Source organism: Macaca thibetana, chromosome 2 (genome assembly GCF_024542745.1).
Source record: "Macaca thibetana thibetana isolate TM-01 chromosome 2, ASM2454274v1, whole genome shotgun sequence".
Lineage (NCBI taxonomy): Eukaryota > Metazoa > Chordata > Mammalia > Primates > Cercopithecidae > Macaca > Macaca thibetana.
This window is the reverse complement of record NC_065579.1, coordinates 145,746,689-145,766,422: the sequence shown is the minus strand read 5'-3', so window position 1 is coordinate 145,766,422 and position 19,734 is coordinate 145,746,689. Positions and strand designations below refer to the sequence as shown.

The 19,734-nt window shown below is 53.0% G+C and overlaps 2 protein-coding genes across 3 annotated transcripts in view; both read left to right on the top strand.

The window, feature by feature from the left end:
- The window catches only part of EFCC1 (EF-hand and coiled-coil domain containing 1), a 45,769-nt gene extending 26,525 nt beyond the window's left edge, over positions 1-19,244 (top strand). Inside the window, exons 3-8 of one of the 2 annotated variants that reach the window (XM_050781690.1) lie at positions 7,478-7,635; positions 9,661-9,805; positions 11,038-11,203; positions 14,212-14,352; positions 16,075-16,144; positions 16,955-19,244. In XM_050781690.1, coding sequence (XP_050637647.1) covers positions 7,478-7,635; positions 9,661-9,805; positions 11,038-11,203; positions 14,212-14,352; positions 16,075-16,144; positions 16,955-17,091 — 817 coding nt within the window. In that variant the 3' untranslated portion in view covers positions 17,092-19,244. Of the gene's footprint in view, positions 1-7,477; positions 7,636-9,657; positions 9,806-11,037; positions 11,204-14,211; positions 14,353-16,074; positions 16,145-16,954 lie in introns of both variants that reach the window. The other variant, XM_050781689.1, reaches the window with a different exon arrangement.
- The window catches only part of COPG1 (COPI coat complex subunit gamma 1), a 583,372-nt gene that overhangs the window by 310,529 nt on the left and 253,109 nt on the right, over positions 1-19,734 (top strand). The gene's annotated exons all lie outside the window — the stretch shown is intronic.

The following is a 19,734-nucleotide window of genomic DNA, read 5'->3' as shown; positions in this document are numbered from 1 at the left end:
GGGAATATGCCCAGGAATGGGATTGCTATTGGCTCTTTGAGGAGTTGCCACACTGCTTCCCACAATGGTTGGACTAATTTACAGTCCCACCAACAGTGCATAAGCAGAGAGCACACCCTCACATGAAACCCACGCTAAAACCCTGGGCCCTGTGGTCCAGTCTCAGGGCCAAAGGCTGTCAGGTTTCTAGAACCAGAAAATTCTAACAAAACTTTTCACAAACCTGGACACCCACTAATGAAGTGACAGATTTGAAGTCAGTCCACCAAGCAACATTTTGTGAACATGTTTTATCAGATTGCAGCATTTATTTATTTATTTATTTATGAGATGGAGTCTTGCTCTGTTGCCCAGGCTGGAGTACAATGGTGTCATCTCGGCTCACTGCAACCTCTGCCTCCCAGGCTCAAGTGATTCTCCTGCCTCAGCTTCCCAAGTAGCTGGATTACAGGCACGCGCCACCACACCTGGCTAATTTTGTATTTTTAGTAGAGATGGGGTTTCACCATGTTGGTCAGGCTGGTCTCGAACTCCTGACCTCAGGTGATCTATCCACCTTGGCCTCCCAAAGTGCTGGGATTACAGCGTGAGCCAAGATTGCCCCATTTTAAATTGCCCTTTTGCAGGTCAAAAGCGTTAAAAACCACTATTCCATATGGTTCAACCCCCACTGGCTTCCATCATCTATAAGATAAATAAAGGTGTGATTTTTTAAGGTCTGTGTCTGGTGCCAGCGGGTAAAATGCAGCGTGGACAAGGGAATGAGGTCAAGGTCTGGAGGTGGCAGAGTCGGGTTCAAATCCCCACTCACCCCAACCACCTGGTAACCTAACCACTTCCTCCTCTGAAAGATATCAACCAGGGGGTGAGCGTTACTCCAACAGCACACACAGCCCCAGCTACAGGAGGGGTGCCCTGCCAGGCCACTCAGCCCTCTCTGCCTCCTTTCTCCGCCCATTCCTGTCTGCTCTGGGTCCTCTTCTCTAGCTGTGCTGTACTCTTTTCTGTCCCCAAACATACCCGCTGCCTATCTTCCTCCACCTAGTACTAATTCTGCTCAACCCCAGGTCTTGCTTCCTGCAGGATACCTCCCCTGCTCTCTCCGGACTCAACACCCCGCTTGTCTGTAGAGGGAGTGGCCCGAGGCCAGTGGACACGCCCTGGAGGGAGGGCTGTGTCTGCGTGCCCTGCCTGACCTCCTGGTACTCCACCCAGAGAAGCAGCCCACGGAGGGCGGGGACTTGCAGTCCTTCTCCCCTCCTGCCCCTCTACCTCCCCTGCCAACCTGCACAGACCTGGACATAGGAGGTGCCACACAATACAACAGCACTTTGCCAAGCACCCTCCCTGTGGCACCCTTGGGTTGGGCGCTGGGGTGGAACTGAGTGGTTGGCCAGATGCTAAGTAGCTGCGCATGACCTCCAGGTGGCCAAACCCAGTGGCCACTCTTTGGGCGGTCAAGTGGGTGATGGCACACTTTACCGAGGGAGGAAGGAGCAGATGGAGGAAGACCAGGACAAGTTCAGGTGGCATGAGAGGCTGTGAGAAGCCTGTGGGACACCCAAATAGAGGTGCCACAGTTAAGTTGGGGCGCTTGTCAGGAACTGGATCTGAGCCCGAGGTTCAGGAGAGAGGCCAGAAGTGGAGATAAGAAGTTGGAAGTCATGGGCATGCAAAGCCATGGCGCTGGCTGAGACCCCTCCTAGAGTGAGTGCACATTGAGGAGAGAAGAGGTCCTCAGAGGGCGTCCCAGGACTCACCGGCATTAGGGGTTGGGATGGAGAGGAGAAATTGGCAAAAAGGCAAGGAGTGCCAAGGAGGCAGGAGGAATCCCAGAGGAGAGCAGTCTCCTGGAAGCCATGGGAAGATTGTGTAAGTGAGGAAGGAATCTGGTGTCCAATCCTTTGTTCTTAGGCCAAGTCAAATGGGTGCTGAGAACCGGCCACTGGGCTTGGCAGCCTAGCGCTGTGGGTGATGTGACGGGGACCAAGACATGATTGGGGCAGCGTGTACAGTAGGCACAGTGCTTTCAAGTTTTCTGTCAAGTAGGGCAGAGTAAGGGTGGTAGCTGGGAAAGTCATATGGTCAGAGGGTGTTTTGTGTATTTGCTTGTTTGAAGGTGGAGCTATTATAGCACGTGAGTGTGATGGGGGATGGCTGATCCTGCTGAATAATCCAGCAGAGAGAGGGGCAATGGGAGAAGCAGTTGAATACCGTTCACTAGACAACAGTAGCACGCCCCAGGGCTCCCTGAGGAAGCACTTGTTCCATTTCTCTGCGGCCACATTTTACTTCTTGGAAAATTCCAAAGAGTGTCCTCATCTGTCCTGCTCTCCAGATGGCTCTGTTCTCTTCCCAGCTTCACTGCCTGTGACCTGGAGTCACCCACTGACGATGGCAGCTGGGCCGGGTCATTCCAGAGTGTGCCTTCCAAGCTTCCCTTATGCCTGGCATACGGGCCTGCAGCCGTCTGCCTGAGTGCAGACCCCGCCTCTCGCACGGTGCGGCTTCCTCCACTTCTTCCTCCACAGCTTCTTCCAGCTCTTGGTGCTTTGGTTTCCTCTGTAAATGGAGATGATGACCTTACCTATGTCACAGGGTTTTTGTGAGGAAGATGTTTGAAGTATTGAGAGTGGCTTTCAGAACACTGAACGGTTTCGTTGGTATTGTCGCTGCTGTCCGTGCAGGAAGCTGTGCCTGGAGCAGGCTTTCTAAGACACATGCAAGTGCTAGGAGGTGGAGTGTGGGGATCCAGTCCACCCCAGGCAGCCTGTGTCAGGAAATGTTTAAACAGGCCCCTTGGTAAGAGCTGTCCCTCTATCTCATTTTGCTTGTTGAAACCCTTAAATGATTTAGGGACTAGAAGAAGCAGCAGCATCTCATAGTGGGATTTCGGTATGTCTAATTCAACCTCCAACTGTATTCACAATTCCAGCCGCTGAAGTCCCTTACCTGCTGACATACCTCCTCTGCCAAGAAGCTCACTGCGTTCCACAGCACATCATCATCATTCTTCATCAGCAGTTCCTGCCAGAAAGTTGTTCCTCCCAGTGAGCTAAAATCACCTCCCTTTGATTCCCCAACTCCCATCTTTGCTGTCTCACCCCAGTTAAACACCTCCCTATGGGGCCATATAACCAGGTACTTGCCTCTATCCTTGTGTCTTGGAGACAGTGACCTTATTCCCTTGTGTCTTTTCTTCTCCAGGCTGGAGCCCGTGGAGTAGGGAGATACAGGCACCTCCCCAGTGAGATCTCAGCTATTATGACCATGGCTGTAGTCACGCGGTCTCACATTGAAGCAAGAATCCCCACCCGGGGATTTTCACATTGGTTGCTGCTAAGCAACATGCCCATTCTCAGCTTGCACTGGAGGACGCTGAATGCAGGATTTTATGAATCAGAGTCATGGGCTCAAAAAACACGAAATTTCAGGGTTAGCCCTGGCTTTAGGCAAAGCCTGACCCAGCAGCTCAGCTGATGTTACTAAGGGCCCTGTTTCTTTTGCCGTCATCTTTGGGCTCTATCTGCAGCCCCCAGAATCTCTGGACGGTCCCCTCAGAGTCACAACTTCCCGCCTCGTCGGTCATCATACTCCGAGCCCTCCTCAGGCAGGCAGAGAAGGGGGTCTGCAGGAGAGGACGCCGCTGAGGCCCGGAAACACCTGCAGACGCTCCTTGTGTTTCATTGGCTCCCCGTGCAGCCCTGGGCCACTCACGGTGGCCAGGGTGGGGTTATGCTGATAAGCACGGGGAGGCCCCGCGGGCGGGGGCGGTGCTCGCCACCAAGGTGCCGGCGGGGAGCTGGCCACCGGGAGGCGCTGCAGGGCGGCCCTGGCGCCCGTGGGCTAGCGGGCCCTCCAAGTGCCGAGTCCACCTGACGGAGCCCCGGCCGGGAGCCCGCGCCCCTCACCTGCCCGGACTCTCCGCGGGGCCTCACCCCGGTCACGCGGATCAGCCGCGGGAGGCTCCCTGCCTGCCCCTCCTGGGTGCTGCAGGGCTTCCACCTGCGCAGTGAGAGGCCCAGCAAGGGGCCATGGCTCCGAACAGCACCTCCGGAGCAGGGGTCTTTGTGTTCCAATAATATTTGGTCGTGGGAAGTCCACTCAGCGAGTCCATATAAAATGGGGACTCTTGGGTCGGGCGCAGTGGTCCACGCCTGTAATCTCAGCACTTTCTGAGGCCGAGGCGGGCGGATCACCTGAGGTCAGGAGTTCAAACATGGAAACCTCGACTCTACTAAAAATACAAAAATTAGCCTGGCATGGTGGCAGGCGCCTGTAGTCTCAGCTACTTGGGAGGCTGAGACATGACAATCGCTTGAACCCAGGAGGTGCAAGTTGCAGTGAGCCGAGATCACGCCACTGCACTCCAGCCTGAGTGACAGAGCAAGACTCAGTCTCAATAAATAATACAAATAAAAATAAAATGGGGACTCTTTGGAGATTGAAAAATAAAGCTACAATGTATGAAAATGAGTTATCATACTATTTAATAAAACCAGGTAATATTTTCAGCCATTTCATTATTATTATTATTATTATTATTTTTGAGATGGAGCCTCACCTTGTCACCCAGGCTGCAGTGCAGTGGTGCAATCTAGCTTGTGGCAACCTGCGCCTCCTAGGTTCAAGCAATTCCCCTGCCACAGCCTCCTGAGTAGCTGGGATTACAGGCACCCACCACCACACCCGGCTAATTTTTGTGTTTTTAGTAGAGATGTGGTTTCACCATGTTGGCCAGGCTGGTCTCTAACTCCTGACCTCAAGTGATCCACCCGCCTCGGCCTCCCAAAGTGCTGGGATTACAGGTGTGAACCACTGTGCCTAGTCTAGTCATTCTTTGAAAATAATCTCTATGACTGCAGTACAGTGCTCTCATTCTTAGACCAAACACAGAATGATTTAGGACTGATTATTGCTTTTGGAATAATTTTTCCAATAACACTCTGTAAGAACACAATGGTGTACCCTTACCTTTATGGTTTTTGTTTTTTTTTTTTTTTTCTGGAGGTTTTCTTTTTGCAGCTTTATCATGAGGAGGGTCACTTTTGCAAAAATATCTCAGGCCTTTGTTCACTTTCTTTCTTTTTTTTTTTTTTTCTTTTCTTTTCTTTTGAGACAGAGTCTTGCTCTGTTGCGAGGCTGGAGTGTAATGGCGTGATCTCAGCTCACTGCAACCTCCACCTCCTGGGTTCAAGTGATTCTCCTGCCTCGGCCTCCTGAGTAGCTGGGATTACAGGCACGTACCACCACACCCAGCTAATTTTTGTATTTTTAGTAGAGACAGGGTTTCACCATGTTGGTCAGGCTGGTCTCGATCTCTTGACCTCGTGATCCACCAGCCTCGGCCTCCCAAAGTGCTAGGATTACAGGCGTGAGCCACTGCGCCCAGCCTTGTTGGCTTTTCTAAAGGTTTTCTTCGTGCAGCAGAGCACTCTCCTGATGCTCCTGGCTGGTGCTTATCCTGCTGGTTTTCTCTTCCTTGGTTGTAATCCAGTCCAGCCCTGCCACAGCCCCACATCAGTGGCTCTGCCTGCGATTCGAGTTCTCCCATGTCCCCCTGACCAACACCACTCGGCCTCCCCTTTTCCAAGATGTGGTTTTGCTTCATATTGGGTTCTATCGGGTTGTTATGATGAGATGGGTGTGGGACAGATGCTAGTATAAAGTGGCCAGTTTAATAAGTGGCCCTTTTATTAGTGAATATTTTCATGTTATGACAGATTTTTCTTTCTTCCCCTATCTTGTAACTGCAGGGACATGGAAAATGAATATTCAAAAGGTCAGGCCCTTAAAATATCAAGAAAAGTGATTGGTGGGGTGTAATGTAGGTTCCCCAAAGCCCAGAGAAGGGAGATGTTTCAATTAAAGGCTTTCGGGGACAAGGAATAGAAATGCAATTTAAACTAGTTGGGTGTGGTGGCTCACATCCAAAATCCCAGTGCTTTTGGAGGCCAAGGCACTGCAGGATCTCTTAAGACCAGGAGTTTGAGAACAGCCTGGGCAACACAGTAAGATTCTGTCTCTTTTTTGTTTTTTGTTTTTGTTTTCCGAGACAGAGTCTGACTCTGTTGCCCCAGGCTGGAGTGCAGTGGTGGATCTCAGCTCACTGCAACCTCCGCCTCCTGGGCTCCCAGGTTCAAGTGATTCTCCTGCCTCAGCCTCCCAAGTAGCTGGAATTACAGGCGTGTGCCACCACACCTGGCTAATTTTTATATTTTTAGTGGAGACAGGGTTTCACCATGTTGGCCAGGCTGGTCTAGAACTCCTGACCTCAGGTCATCCACCCACCTTGGCCTCCCAAAGTGCTAGGATTACAGGATTCTGTCTCTACTTAAAAAAAAAAAAAAAAAAAAAAAAAAAAGTAGGCTAGGTGCAGTGGCTCATGGCTATAATCCCAACACTTCAGGAGGCCACTCGATTGCCTGAGCTCAGGAATTTGAGACCAGCATAAGCGACATGGCGAAACCCCGTCTCCACACACACACACACACAAAAATTAGCTGGGTCGGGCCGGGCGCGGTGGCTCACGCCTGTAATCCCAGCACTTTGGGAGGCCGAGGCGGGCGGATCACAAGGTCAGGAGATCGAGACCACGGTGAAACCCCGTCTCTACTAAAAATACAAAAAATTAGCCGGGCGCGGTTGTGGGCGCCTGTAGTCCCAGCTACTCGGGAGGCTGAGGCAGGAGAATGGCGTGAACCCGGGAGGCGGAGCTTGCAGTGAGCCGAGATCGCGCCACTGCACTCCAGCCTGGGCGACAGAGCGAGACTCTGTCTCAAAAAAAAAAAAAAAAAAAAAAAAAAATTAGCTGGGTGTGGTGGTGCATACCTGTAGTCCCAGCTAATTGTGGGGCTGAGGTGGGAGGATCGCTTGAGCCTGGGAGGTCTAGGCTGCAGTGAGCCAAGATCATGCCACAGCACTCCAGCCTGGGTGACAGAGAGACCCTATCTCTTAAAAAAAAAAGAAAGAAAGAGAAAAAAGTAGCTGAAACAATGAAAAAAAATTTTTTTAATTCCCCTATAACAAGAAGTCCAGAGATGGGTGGCCCTAGGGCTGGTGAAGTCAACAGCTAAAAGACATTAGGGCTTTTGTTCAACAACTCAGTAATTCTCTCAGACATTTTTTCATGTCACAAGACAGCTGCTGCAGCTCCAAACATCACATTCTCGTATGACAATGTCTAAAGGCAGGAAGGAAGGGGCATTTCCTTTCGTAGAGTTTTTTTTTTTTATAAGGATGAAAATCTGTTCCAGAAGATTTTGCCTTGAGTCCCATTGGCTAAAACTGGGTTCCATGCATGTGCCCTAGCTGCAAGGGATGCTGGGAATCCCAGTATCTAGCACTTCCTCCTGGACTGTGGGAAGCTGACTCTGCCAGGGTGACAATGGTTCATAGACAGCTTGCCCATGCACAGTGGGGAATGAAGAGTCCTGTACTCTCCTCCTCAATGCCCGTGTCTCTCCCACCACTGCAGGTCAGAGGACTCCCAGCTCCCAACCCCACAGTTAGCCAGCCCGGAGCCAGGAGACAAGAGTAATGAACCTGAAGATGCTGGGACCAGAGACCCAGACCCCACTCCAGAGGGAGCCTGGCAGTCAGACAGCAGCTCCGGAAGCAGAGCCCCGGATGAAGGTTTGTCCCTGTGTGCCCAGTCTTCCTGCCAGGCTCACGGTCCCTCCAGCTATGTTCAGCCCTGTTCTCAGGGTCCTGTCTGCATCCATGCTACCCGTGCGCCCAGTCTTCCTGCCAGGTTCATAGTCCCTCAGGCTGTGTCAGCCCTGCTCTCAGGGGTCTGTCTGCGTCCATGCTACCACCAGCCTCCAAACAGAGCCCACTCCCACCAGCTGCTCAGGCTGGGCTGGGGCCCTTTTCCCCAGCCCCATCATCCTAAGAACCTAGGCCTGGAGAATCTGGGGGGTTTAGAGCCATCAGGAGGTCAGGATACCTCGAGACGTTCCCAAACTTGCCAGGTGGCCAGGGTCACCTTTAAAAGCATGGATGCAGGCTGGATATGGTAGCTCACACCTGTGATCCCAGCGCTTTGGGGGGCTGAGGCGGGTAGATCACTTGAGTTCAGGGGTTTGAGACCAGCCTGGCAACATGGCAAAAGCTGGCTCTACCCAAAATACAAACAGATTAGCCCAGTGTGGTGGCACGTGCCTATAGTCCCAGCTACTTGTGGGCACTGAGGCAGGAGGATCACTTGAGTCTGGGAGGTCGAGGCTGCAGTGAGCCGAGATTGTGCCACTGCACTCCAGCCTAGGTGACAGAGTGGGGCCCTGCCCTACCCCCCAAAAAAAAAGAAAAAGAAAAAAGAAAAACATGGATGCCCAGGCCCACCCCGGATCTCTGCATGTGATTCTCTGGGGTGGTGGGGGTGAGGTCATAAGCCTGGTTTTGTTTTTAAACAGCTGTATCGGTTAGGACATCGTTTGTCTCCCAGTGTCAGATCATTTAGCCCAAACCGGCTTAAGTTAAAAGAGAATGTATTGGTTCATGTAGCTTCAAAGTCCACGCAAGCTTCAGGCAGAGCTGAAACGTCAGCAGCGCCGCTGTCTCGACGCCTGGCCCTGCGTTGCTCTACAGCGATTCATTTCACAGGAGGCACTCCCCCCATAGTGGCAAGATGGTCACCAGCGGCTCCAGGCCCGGTCCTCTCAACTCCCAGGCCAGAAGCATGGAGGGCATTTCTCTTCCCTGCAAGTTTTGAGTCCAAGTCTTGGGCTAACTCCAGTGGCTCCCACAGCGTCCCTTGCCCTTCCTGAACTAGTCGCAGAGGAGGCTGCACTCAGCCTGGCTGGGCCTGACTCAAGTGCCCCTGGAGCTGGGTGGAGAGGAAGAGGAGGAAGTGGGACTCCCCTGGGGACAGGGATGGGGACTGAGGTTGGGCAGCAGAACACCAGGGGGCCACACAGACCCCCGGGCTTCCTGATGCTGCTGCAGGCGGGAGCCCACCGTCAAGGCCAAGCAACACTGGGGACCACAGACAGTCACATGTGTCACACCCCCTTCCTCCACATTACTCCAAACATTAGATGCCTGCAGTTCCCTGAGCACTGAAAATCTGTCCATCCTGGTGCCCGTACCTTGAGGAACCCACCCCAGCTCCTAAGAGACTGGCTTGGCCTTTCCTGACTGGGGTTGCCACGGCCTAAAATGGAAATAACACTTATCTCTGAGACCACAGACAGGGCCTGGCTTGTGTCATCTTAGAAAACAAGGAAGAAGTCAGGCACAGTGGTTCATGCCTGTAATCCCAACATTTTGGGAGGCTGAGACAGGAGGATCACTCGAGCCCAGGAGTTTGAGGCTACAGTGAGCTATCATCACACCACTGTACTCCAGCCTGGGTGACAGAGCAAGACTCTGTCTCTTTAAAAAAAAGAAAGAGAAGAAAAAGAACATTTCTCCCCATGTCCCTGTGTGAAGTCCCAGGAAGGGGCTCTGGCTGGCCAGCTTCACTCTTGGGCTGGTCACATTACAGGGAGACAGAACCAGCCTTGGTGGCCTTACCACACAGGAGCCTGGGACGTGGGGGGTGGCTATCTCAAGAGGGGACATGGCACAAGAGCCCTCTCCTCAGGCTGCCACCTGGGGAGGGATGCCTGGTTCCCCACCCTTTGTCCTGCGTCCCCACATCCTGTGCTTCCCCAGCAGTGGACGAGCAGCTGTTCCGATCCGTGGAGGGCCAGGCCGCCTCTGACAAGGAGGAGGAGGAGGAGGAGAAGTGGCGGGAGGAGCAGAAGATGCCGGCAGCTGAGGCCAAGACACTGCTGGCCCGGCTCTCCAGCTGCAGAGGCAGGTGTGTGGCCCGTCTAGGGTCAGCCACTGTGGGCCTCAGGCTCTCACACTCAGAGGTGGCCAGGGAAGCCAGGAGCACCCGGGAGGCTGGTTAGCCTGGCTCAGCCACCTCCCAGCCCCTCTGCGGCTCTGTCCCCTTGTCCCTCAGGGGGAGGTGGGAAGGCCCACCAGTATGTAGAGGATGAAGTGGGATGACCTTCCAGGGTACAGCTCGTGGCTGGCTTGAATTCCCATTCGTGCCTTCTCACCAGCACCTGCACCGGAGCTCTTGTGGCACTCCCAGACACCAGTGTCCCTCTCAGACCCCTTCCCAACCCATCACCCCTTGCCACACACCATTTTCACAGCTCTCCAGCCTGGCCCCAGGCAGGTGCTGGCTCCCTGTTTCATCCTCACCTCCACCCTCATGGGGACCGAGGACAGGCCCAGGACACCTGGGACACCTCGGACAAATCACCTGGCTTCTCCGAACCTCAGTCTTCTCGTCTCTAAGATGGGATGGTGACACTTGTGTGGCAGAGGCTGTGTGAGGATTTGAAGTCAAAGATATACAATGCCTAACAGGTGCCTGGTGCACAGGAGGTGGGAACGCTGGTGGGGGCAACAGTTATTATATTGTATGGTAAAATGCTGTTGATTTTCTGGAGTTGTTGTTACCACCAATTCTTCATGTCAACAGCAAGCACTTATGAAGCACCTACTACTTGCCAGGCAAAATCTGAGAGACAGGGAAAATTGCAGTAAACCAGACAGTGGCCTCCTCTTTTGGATCCTCTAGTGAGTGTGACAGGCGTGAGGAAGAGGGGTCACACAGGGGCAGGGACAGAGGCGGGGCAGGGAGATGCAGGGAATGCCTCTCTCAGCAGAGCCCTGAAGGAAACGAGGGAATAAGCAATGCAGATGCTGGGGGAAGAGCATTCCAGGAAGAGGGAAGAGCAAGTGCAGAGGCGCTGAGGCATGTTGGAGGGACCGCCAGGAGGCCACTGTGGCTGGAGCAGCATGAGTGTGGGTGGGTGGGAGGGAAGGTCAGAGAGCTCACGGAGCAGATCAGGTGAAGCCTTTGGCTTTTCCTCAGAGTGAGATGGGGGCTGTGGGAGGGTGCTGGGCAGGCAGGTGCCGTGGCCTGGCTTTGCTTTAGGAGGTCGACTCCACACCAGCACCACCTCTCCGAGGCTGGACAGAGTGGGCTCTGGGAAGCAGCCCCTGCAATGCGGGCCCTCTGCTTTGCTGCAGGTGTGATGACCAGACGGCGGAGAAGCTCATGACTTACTTTGGTCACTTCGGCGGTGCCGACCATGCCTGCACCCTGGGGGAGTTGGAGGCCTGCGTTGCCATGCTGGTGGAGCAGCTGAGGACTCAGGGCTGCGGTGGGAGGACCCTGGGGACCTCTGGCGAGGAGGTCAGCAGGTCCCAGAGATCAAAGGCTGGAGCAATTCTAGAGGATCTCACAGCTGGAAGGGTCTGAGGGATTGCAGCCAAGTCTCGTGCCCCATTCCCAAATGAGTAAACCAAGGCCCAGAGGGAGGTGATTTCCTCTGATTTAAATTTAATAAGAAATCTTTTGGTTGCAAATTAAAGGATCCCACCTCAAATTAGCTTGATTGCAAAACAGGAATTTATTGGAACATGCAGCGGAGAAGACGATGATCTGGACTTCAGGCACAGCTGGGTCCAGGGACTCAGACCAGATTGTCTCCATCTGTCTGCTGTGTTTTTCTGTAGGAGGTGGTCTCACTTTCCCCTGCTTCAAAAGGGCTTACTTCATATGATGGGGGAAGGGAAGGCAGGACCATTAACAGCCCTAGACTTCCATCAGCCCACCTGGGAAGCCCTCAGAGGAAAATGAGTCTCACTCCTAATACACGAAATCTCAGGGAGGATCTCCGATTGGCCACCTCACTCATGTGCCCGTCCCTGGGCCAATCCCTGTGGTGGTGGGGCGGGTTCAGTGATTGGCATTGCCACCAAAGTCAGATGAAGTGGAGGAGGGGCAGTTTCCCAAAAGAAAGGGAGTGTGGTAGCAAGAAGATGGGGAGGGAGGCCGGGCATCCAGCTGTCTCCATTTCAATAAGACCACTTCGCATTTCTCATTCTCTCTACTCTATAGGAACTTCTCTATTCCACAGTAGCCAAGTGTGCAATGCTGCTGAAAGCTGTCATTTCACTAAGCTGTTGCCCACTGTGCTTTTACGTACTGGTTTTGACATAGTTTTATATTTATACATATGAAATTCTAAGTCTGTACTGCTTTTTACTTATGCATGGCCTGATGAAGTCCTAGTTCCTTAAATAACTTTTTAAAAATGATACCAGCTGACTTGTATGACCCATGAACCACACGCTCGGTGCTGATGTGCTCTGTCTTACTTTATGTTCAAGGAGTCCAGTGAGGTAGGAAACGGGTTGAGAGAGGTCAGATGGGCTGGGCTGGGAGCCCATGCCTCATCCACGCCAGTGTGCCCCCCTTGAACCAAGGCAGCCACACCGTCCGCCCTGAGGCCAGGGGTTGAGTCACTGGGGGCAGGAGGGAGCAGAGGGGCCTGTTTGGGCTCCATCCTCTTAGTGTGTGAAATCAGAGACCAAGACAGAAGGTAGCAGGCCCTGGAGTGCTGCAGTCGATTGGACAAAGACCAGGACTATGCAAATATTCTGCTGAAATGTGCAAAAGGAAACAAAGTCGAATGTCATTACAGGGCAAGCTGGTGTGGCTGCAGCTAAACCTTCCAGTGCGATCGGGTCTGCACCACCTCCAGCTTGTGGAATCCCTGCACCGGGATAGGGGCATCCCTCACTTACTCCCCAGAGAAGGCTGCTAACACCAAGTAGCACGGCATGGCGGTTATGTGCTGGAGCCAGGCTGCCGGGATTCAAATCCTGACTCCATTTCCTATGTGACCTTGGAAAAGTTACTCAACTTTTCTGTGCCTCGGTTTCCTCACCTGTGAAATGGGCATAATAATGGTACTATACTGCATGTATCAAACAAGTGAACACTTGTGGTGAGTGCTCAGCAAACATGCGCCACAGCTGTCCCTGTTTCTAGCACTCTTTTGTGTTGTGCAGGTCTCCTAAGTTGAAAGTTGTTTCTACATTTTCTCCACCACCGCTCTGGTTTCCTGGAGGCCTTGATCTTGCCTGCCCAGGCACCCCTCAGGAAAGTCGTAGCCCTTGTGGCTGGGGAGGGTGCAGTACTGTGGGCCATCAGGAAATAAACTGGCAGTCACAAAGTTCTGAAGGGCATAGCCACTCCTTTTCTAAGAACATTTCAAGGAAACAGGGCTTGGAGGATCCTAAAATTAGCCGGCCTTCCAGTCTCATCCCTAGAGAGCAGAGGCACTGGGCCTTCCCTCCTCCTGCCCAAGCCCAGAGTGGACCCTGAGCGCCCTTCGGCACCACACTTTCCACTGCTTCTCTTTCCCTCCATTGGTGCCGGGGAAGGGACTGCCTCATGCCTGGCATGCTTGCTTTAGAAGGCAGGGGCCACAAAGCACTTTGTGACTGCCTGGCATCCTAGTGTTACTGGGTACGACTGATGGTTTCGGTGGCTCCCTGGCCAAGAGTGGGCCCATAACTCAGAGTAGGCCAACCAGGCCCCTCTCCTGGGACTCTCCATGCTGTGGGATGGGGATGGCTGGAGATGGTCCTTCTCAGCTGTGGCTCTTGGATAAGAGGCTTGGGACACTACCACTGTCTCAACCCTGTCCCATTCCTGAGGTTCTCCAGCTGCCAGTCCATTCTGGGATGTGCCCACTAGCCTGCTGTAAATGTCCTCTCTGTGTAAGCTAGCCAGATTGGTTTCTGCTGCTTCCCACCAAACTTAATTTGTTAAAAAAAATAAAATAAAAGGCCGGGCGCAGTGGCTCAAGCCTATAATCCCAGCACTTTGGGAGGCCAAGACGGGCGGATCACAAGGTCAGGAGATCGAGACCATCCTGGCTAACACGGTGAAACCCCGTCTCTACTACAAAATACAAAAAAAAAACTAGCCGGGCGAGGTGGCGGGCGCCTGTAGTCCCAGCTACTAGGGAGGCTGAGGCAGGAGAATGGCGTGAACCCGGGAGGCGGAGCTTGCAGTGAGCTGAGATCCGGCCACTGCACTCCAGCCTGGGCGACAGAGCGAGACTCCGTCTCAAAAAAAATAAAATAAAATAAAATAAAATAAAATAAAAAAAGAAAAGAAAAGAAAATACAACAAAACCAGAGAAGAGAAGGGAGAATGGAGTCCTTAGAGTAGGAAACAAAATACACAATTTTTACATCAGTCCAACCCGCTGTGTGGCTCTAGGCCACACACTCAGCTTCTCTTGGCCTCAGCACCAGCCTCTGGGAGATGGAGTAGTTGATCCGGTCACCTGGAAGGCTGGGGGAGGCCAGCAAGGTAAGCACTGAGCCCCCTTCTCTCCCCAGGCAGAGTTGCAGCAGAAGGTGGAAGAGAATGAGCACCTGAGGCTGGAGCTGCAGATGGTGGAGACTGAGAGGGTGCGGCTGTCCCTGCTGGAGGAGAAGCTGGTGGACGTGCTGCAGCTCCTGCAGAGGCTCCGGGACCTGGTAGGCTCACGGGAGCTGCCACACTCAGGGAAGGGAAAGGAGCTCTTGGAGGGAGCCCCACCTGTGTCAGGCACCAGGCTCTAGGCTCTCCTCACAGTAGGCAGCTGTTACCCCATTTTACAGATGCAGAAATGGAGGCTCAGAGGAACCAACCAAAAATAGGGTTGGGGGTCTCCCCAGGTCATTTTAAGAAGCTAATAAAACTCTTGTATGTATCATTTTCTGGTTCTGTTCTCAAAACCAGAAGAGGATAAATAGAAGAAAGACAAGAAAGGAAAATTATAAACTAACGTGACATTTAAACATGGACGCAAAATTATTAAACACAATACTAGCAAACCAAATCTGGCAGTGTTTAAAGAAATGCAACATGACCAAGTTGGACTTATCCTAGAAATTCAAGGATGATACCACATCAAAAAATCTATTACCAAAATATACCACATTGCAGATTAAAGGAGAAAGACCAGATGATCATCTCAATTGATGCAGAAAAGGAAGTCAATAAAATTCAATCTCCTTTGATTATAAAACTCCTCAGCAAATTAAGAATAGTAGAGCTCTTCCTTCACCAGATAAGGGCTCTCAACCAAATACTTCATGCAGATCTCACACTGACTAGTGACGTGTTCAGAGGAATCCCCCTAAAATCAGATGTGGCTGGGCGTGGTGGCGCATGCCTGTAATCCCAGCACTTTGGGAGGCCAAGGTGGGTGGATGGCTTGAGCTCAGGAGTTTGAGGCCAGCCTGGCCAATATGGTGAAACCCCCATCTCCCATCTCTACAAAAAAAAAAAAAAAATTGCTGGGCATGGTGGTGTGTGCCTGTGGTCCCAGCTACTTGGGAGGCTGAGGTGGGAGGATTGCTGAAGTCCAGGAGGCAAAAGTTGAAGTGAGCTGAGATTGTGCCGCTGCACTCCAGCTTGGGTGACAGAGTAAGACCTTACCTCAAAAAAATAATTAAATTAAATTTAAATTTAAATCAGACTCAAGACAAGAATGCCTGTCATCACTGTTTTTATGCAAAGCAGAGGTTCCATCCAATGCAGCAAAATGAAAGGGAAAGGCTATAAGGATTAGAAAGAAAGGAAGACCCAGGTCTGTGGGGCTCTGAAGTGGGCTGTGCCCTGTGCGTCGGGCTGCCTGGGCCCCGGAGCTGCTGAGGTCCAGCCCAGTGTCCATATCCTGGGCAAGCAGAGACCTGGGGATGGGCCCCGAGAGGCCAGTCCGAGCCCAGGCAGGCAAGGGCAGTGGTTCCCAGCAGAGGCCATGGGCCATGCAGCCTCAGGATAGATGATGCGGCCCCTCCACCTCCCAGCTGGGTGCCTTTGGCAAATTTCGCTTTCTTTCCCAGCATTGCTTTTTTCTGCTGGTTAAAATGGGCATAATAAAATATGTTGTTGCAAAGATCAAATGAACAAATGCATAAAAATGCTCTTAGGGTTATTTCCCAGTGTCTACCTGGGCACAGATGGTAATCCTTAGGTACGTGATCTTTGATGGCATGCATCTTGCCCACTGCCCCACTTACCCTCCAAGAGTCTCTGAGAAACACAGGGTGGGCAGCCTAGGGGTAGGGGGCCAGGAAGGGATGAGGGTTGGGGAGGGGCTTGATCTGTCCCCAGGGAGCTGCCCAGAAGCCCCTAGGAGACACCAGTTCCCGTCGCCTGAACAGGGACACAGCAACCAGTCTGATCCAGCCCTGTCTCCATTTCTTTTTAAGAGCATATCGAAAAGAGCCCTGGGGAAGATTTTGCTGAGCACGCTGGACGCTTTCAAGGACCCCACCCACGGTAGGAGAGCACCCCAGTCTCTCAGAGCCCAGGCAGTGGCTGGAGGGTGTCCTGAGGAGGAGACTCCAGCGTGCTTCATCCTTAGCATCTTGTCTACAAAACAATCATGTTATTCCTGTCCTGCATGCTTTAGAAAGTTGAAGGGGCTTTTAGCAAGAGCAGAGGCACAGAAGCCCCAGGCAGAAATGCCAGACAGAAGCCCAGTGAGGGGATGGGTGGGCGCCACCGGCAGCACTGCAGCCACATGCAGGGGAGGTGCCCCAAGGGTTTTAAACCCCTGAATCCTTATGAGGGCCCTAGAAGGAATGAGTTGTTATCCCCTTCCTACAGAGGAAGAGACTGAGGCACAGGGGTCAAGTGCTGGCCGCGCCCAAGCCTGGGACATCTCCCTTAAGCACTCAGTAACGTGGACCTGGTGTTTACACGAAGCTCAGGGAGCAGAACGGCAGGAGTGCCAGCTTATGCCTGGTGCAGCCAGGCCGAGCTCCCGACTCACGGGGCTTCACAGGCTGACAGGGCAACCAAAAGCCCTTTGCTCGCTGACCTCCCCGGGCACCACTGGGCAGAGCTTAGGTGCACCCACTGCCCTGAGCAGTCCTTGCCCTCGTGGAGGAGATCAGAAATTGTGTGCTCCAAGCCCCCTCTCCGGGGTCCTCGGGGGGAGGTGGTCCACAGAGCGAGGAAGCTGGGCAGGGCTGGGGAAGGGCACAGGGGGTAAGGGTGGCTGGGTCTCAGGAAGGAGGGACAGTAGCTCTGTGGGTGAAGGCAAGCAGACTGATCCTGCCCTCCCTGCCTGCTGTTTCCCTCCAGTGGGGAGGCCCAGCCCCGCAGCCATCCTGGATGCCCTGCACCAAGCCTTGGCTGCCTGCCAGCTGTTGAGGAGACAGCCCTCCGCACCAGCCTCTGCAGCAGCTGCGCTCGCCAACCCCCTCCTCGTCTCCTGCTGAGGTTACTGGCCCAGCCTGTGGGCACCCTGCTCAGCCTGACTGCCTTTGGACCAGCCTCCATGATCAGCCCAACCACTGACAGCTGGTCTGACCACCGTCACATCATCAGAACTTGAGTCTGTGCTGGCTCCTTCCAAGGTTGAGCCCAAGCCCAGAGCCTCCCACTGCAGTGCCTGGAAGCCACCCCTTCCTTGGGCTCCTCCACATTCCCTCGTAGCCCCTGCATTCCTGCCACCAGAGTCCACATTAAAGCCCTGCAGTTGCTGGATCAGCCTGCACCTGATGCTATATCTTTCCCCTGCCCTCAGGGCAGAGGTGCCCACTTTCTAACTGAGTCTGACCCTGAATCTCTTCCCCAGGGTTTCAGGATCTCCTCCCCTCCCAGCACTGTCTCCTTCCTCCCACCAGCATGCCTGCTGCAAGGGAGACTGGGCCCAACCTTTGGGATACCTGGTCTGTAGGAAAGCACTCCACACCCCAGGAAATGTTGATGACTAGGAAAGGCTGCGGGAATTCCAAGGAATAATCACTGTAGGCTCCCTGGTGGAAGCTGGCCTTGAACCAGCTCTAGAAGACAGGTAGGATTTAGGCAAAAGAGGAGGGAAGGGCATAGAATCTAAAGTAACCGCAAGAGCAAAGGTGTGGAACCAGCAGGGAGCCTCAGGAATGCAGTGCTTGTGAGCCCTTGCTCCTGAACACACACTAACTCCTGAACTGCGAGCCGCTCCTCCCGAACTGCATCATGGGGTTGCAGGAAGGAGTGGCCAGATGCCTGGTATCACCTAGCTTAAACTGTCATGAGAGAGAAAGAGCCATTGCCAAACAGTGCCATGGGGGTGAAACCAGTGCTAAATGGAGGTAAAATTAAGTGTTGTAAGAGCCCAACCAGCAGGGGTCTGTCCGAGCCTCGGGATGCCTGGGGAAACTGCAAGAGTCAGGGGAGCCCTGTCTGCTCTGAACCTTGGTGGGAAGGGGCAGGGGCAGGGGCAGAGGAGGAGGTGGAGGGAGGGCTGCAAAGATGATGGGTTTCACCCTGGCCTTCACTCAGGGAACCACTGCAAACGCCTAAGCAGGGAAACACAGGCCCAGAAACTTTCAGATGGTTCCTCCGGAAATGGAACAAAAGAGACCAAGACCAGTGGCCACCACAGAAGGGCCATCCCCACCCCTGGTCCAATTAGATGGGACGGGCCCCGGATCCGTGGGGCCACATGCAGCGCTGGCCCCGGGGAGGTGGTCTGAGCAGGCAGGGATGCGCCCAACTTGCTCCTGGCATCTGGGCGGAGCCCACCGGCCTTGCACCTCAGGCTCTGCGCTGCCTGCGGGACCCAGGTCCTGCGCTGCCTGCGGACTCAGGCCAGGCAGGCTCCCATGTGTCCCAGCTCAGTCGCAGGGCCAGCTGCTCTGTGTCCTGAACATGGTGGTGGCTACATGAACCTACACATGGGTTAAAACTCACTGTGGGCCGGGTGCGGTGGTGGCTCACGCCTGTAATCCCAGCACTTTGGGAGGCCGAGATGGGCGGATCACGAGGTCAGGAGATCGAGACCATCCTGACTAACACGGTGAAACCCCGTCTCTACTAAAAAATACAAAAATTAGCCGGGCGCGGTGACGCCTGTAGTCCCAGCCACACGGGAGGCTGAGGCAGGAGAATGGCGTGAACCCGGGAGGCGGAGCTTGCAGTGAGTGGAGATCGTGCCACCCTCCAGCCTGGGAGACAGAGCGAGACTCCGTCTCAAAAAAAAAAGCAAAAAAAAAAAAAAACTCACTGTGGACAGATATGAGAGTTCAAGGCCCCAGGGGGCCCTCATCACAGGGCACCTCGTCACAGGGGAACCCCCAAACTTTTGTGAGTTTTACCTCCAGGAACTTTACTATGTTCGCACAGTGAAAATAGAAGAGAAAGTCCCCTCGTGCTTCCGGCAGGAACAGGGAAAGTAATAATTTTAAAATATGCCAGGACATTCTGTGCTTTTTAACAAGGCCTTCCTTCAAAAGAAACTATTTTACCAGGGCCTAGCCCACTAGGATTTGATTAGAGCCTAATCAAACTGGGGGAAGAGAAATACCCACCTCCAGTCCCTTCAGCCGTCCTGTCCCACCTATGAGAAAGAAAACCTAAGACGTTCACAGCCCAGGGCCCAGGCTCACTAAAAGACTGAGATCTAATCATAGGACTGTAGAACACATCCCTTCCCACCACACCTTCCCAGCACATCACTAAAGGTCTCTTTACCTCTGAGTAAAAGGTAAAAGTTCCTTTTACCCAGTGCAGCATGCCAGCCTTTTAGCAAAAAATACAAGGCAGATTAAAAGGCAAAAAGCACAGTTTGAAGAAATAGAGCAAGCATCAGAATCAGACCCACCTATATGGCAGGGATGTTGGAATCATCAGGCTATAAATTTAAAACAACTGTGATTAATATGCAAGAACTCTCTTGGGAAAAGTTGACAAATGTAAGAACAGATGGGTAATGTAATCAGAGAGGTGGAAATTCTAAGAGAATCAAAAAAAAAAAAATGCTAGAGATAAAAAGCACCATAACAGAAATGAAGAATGCCTCTGATGGGCTCATTAGCAAACAGGGCACAGCTGAGGAAGGAATCGCTGAGCTTAAGAATATGTCACTAGAAACTTCC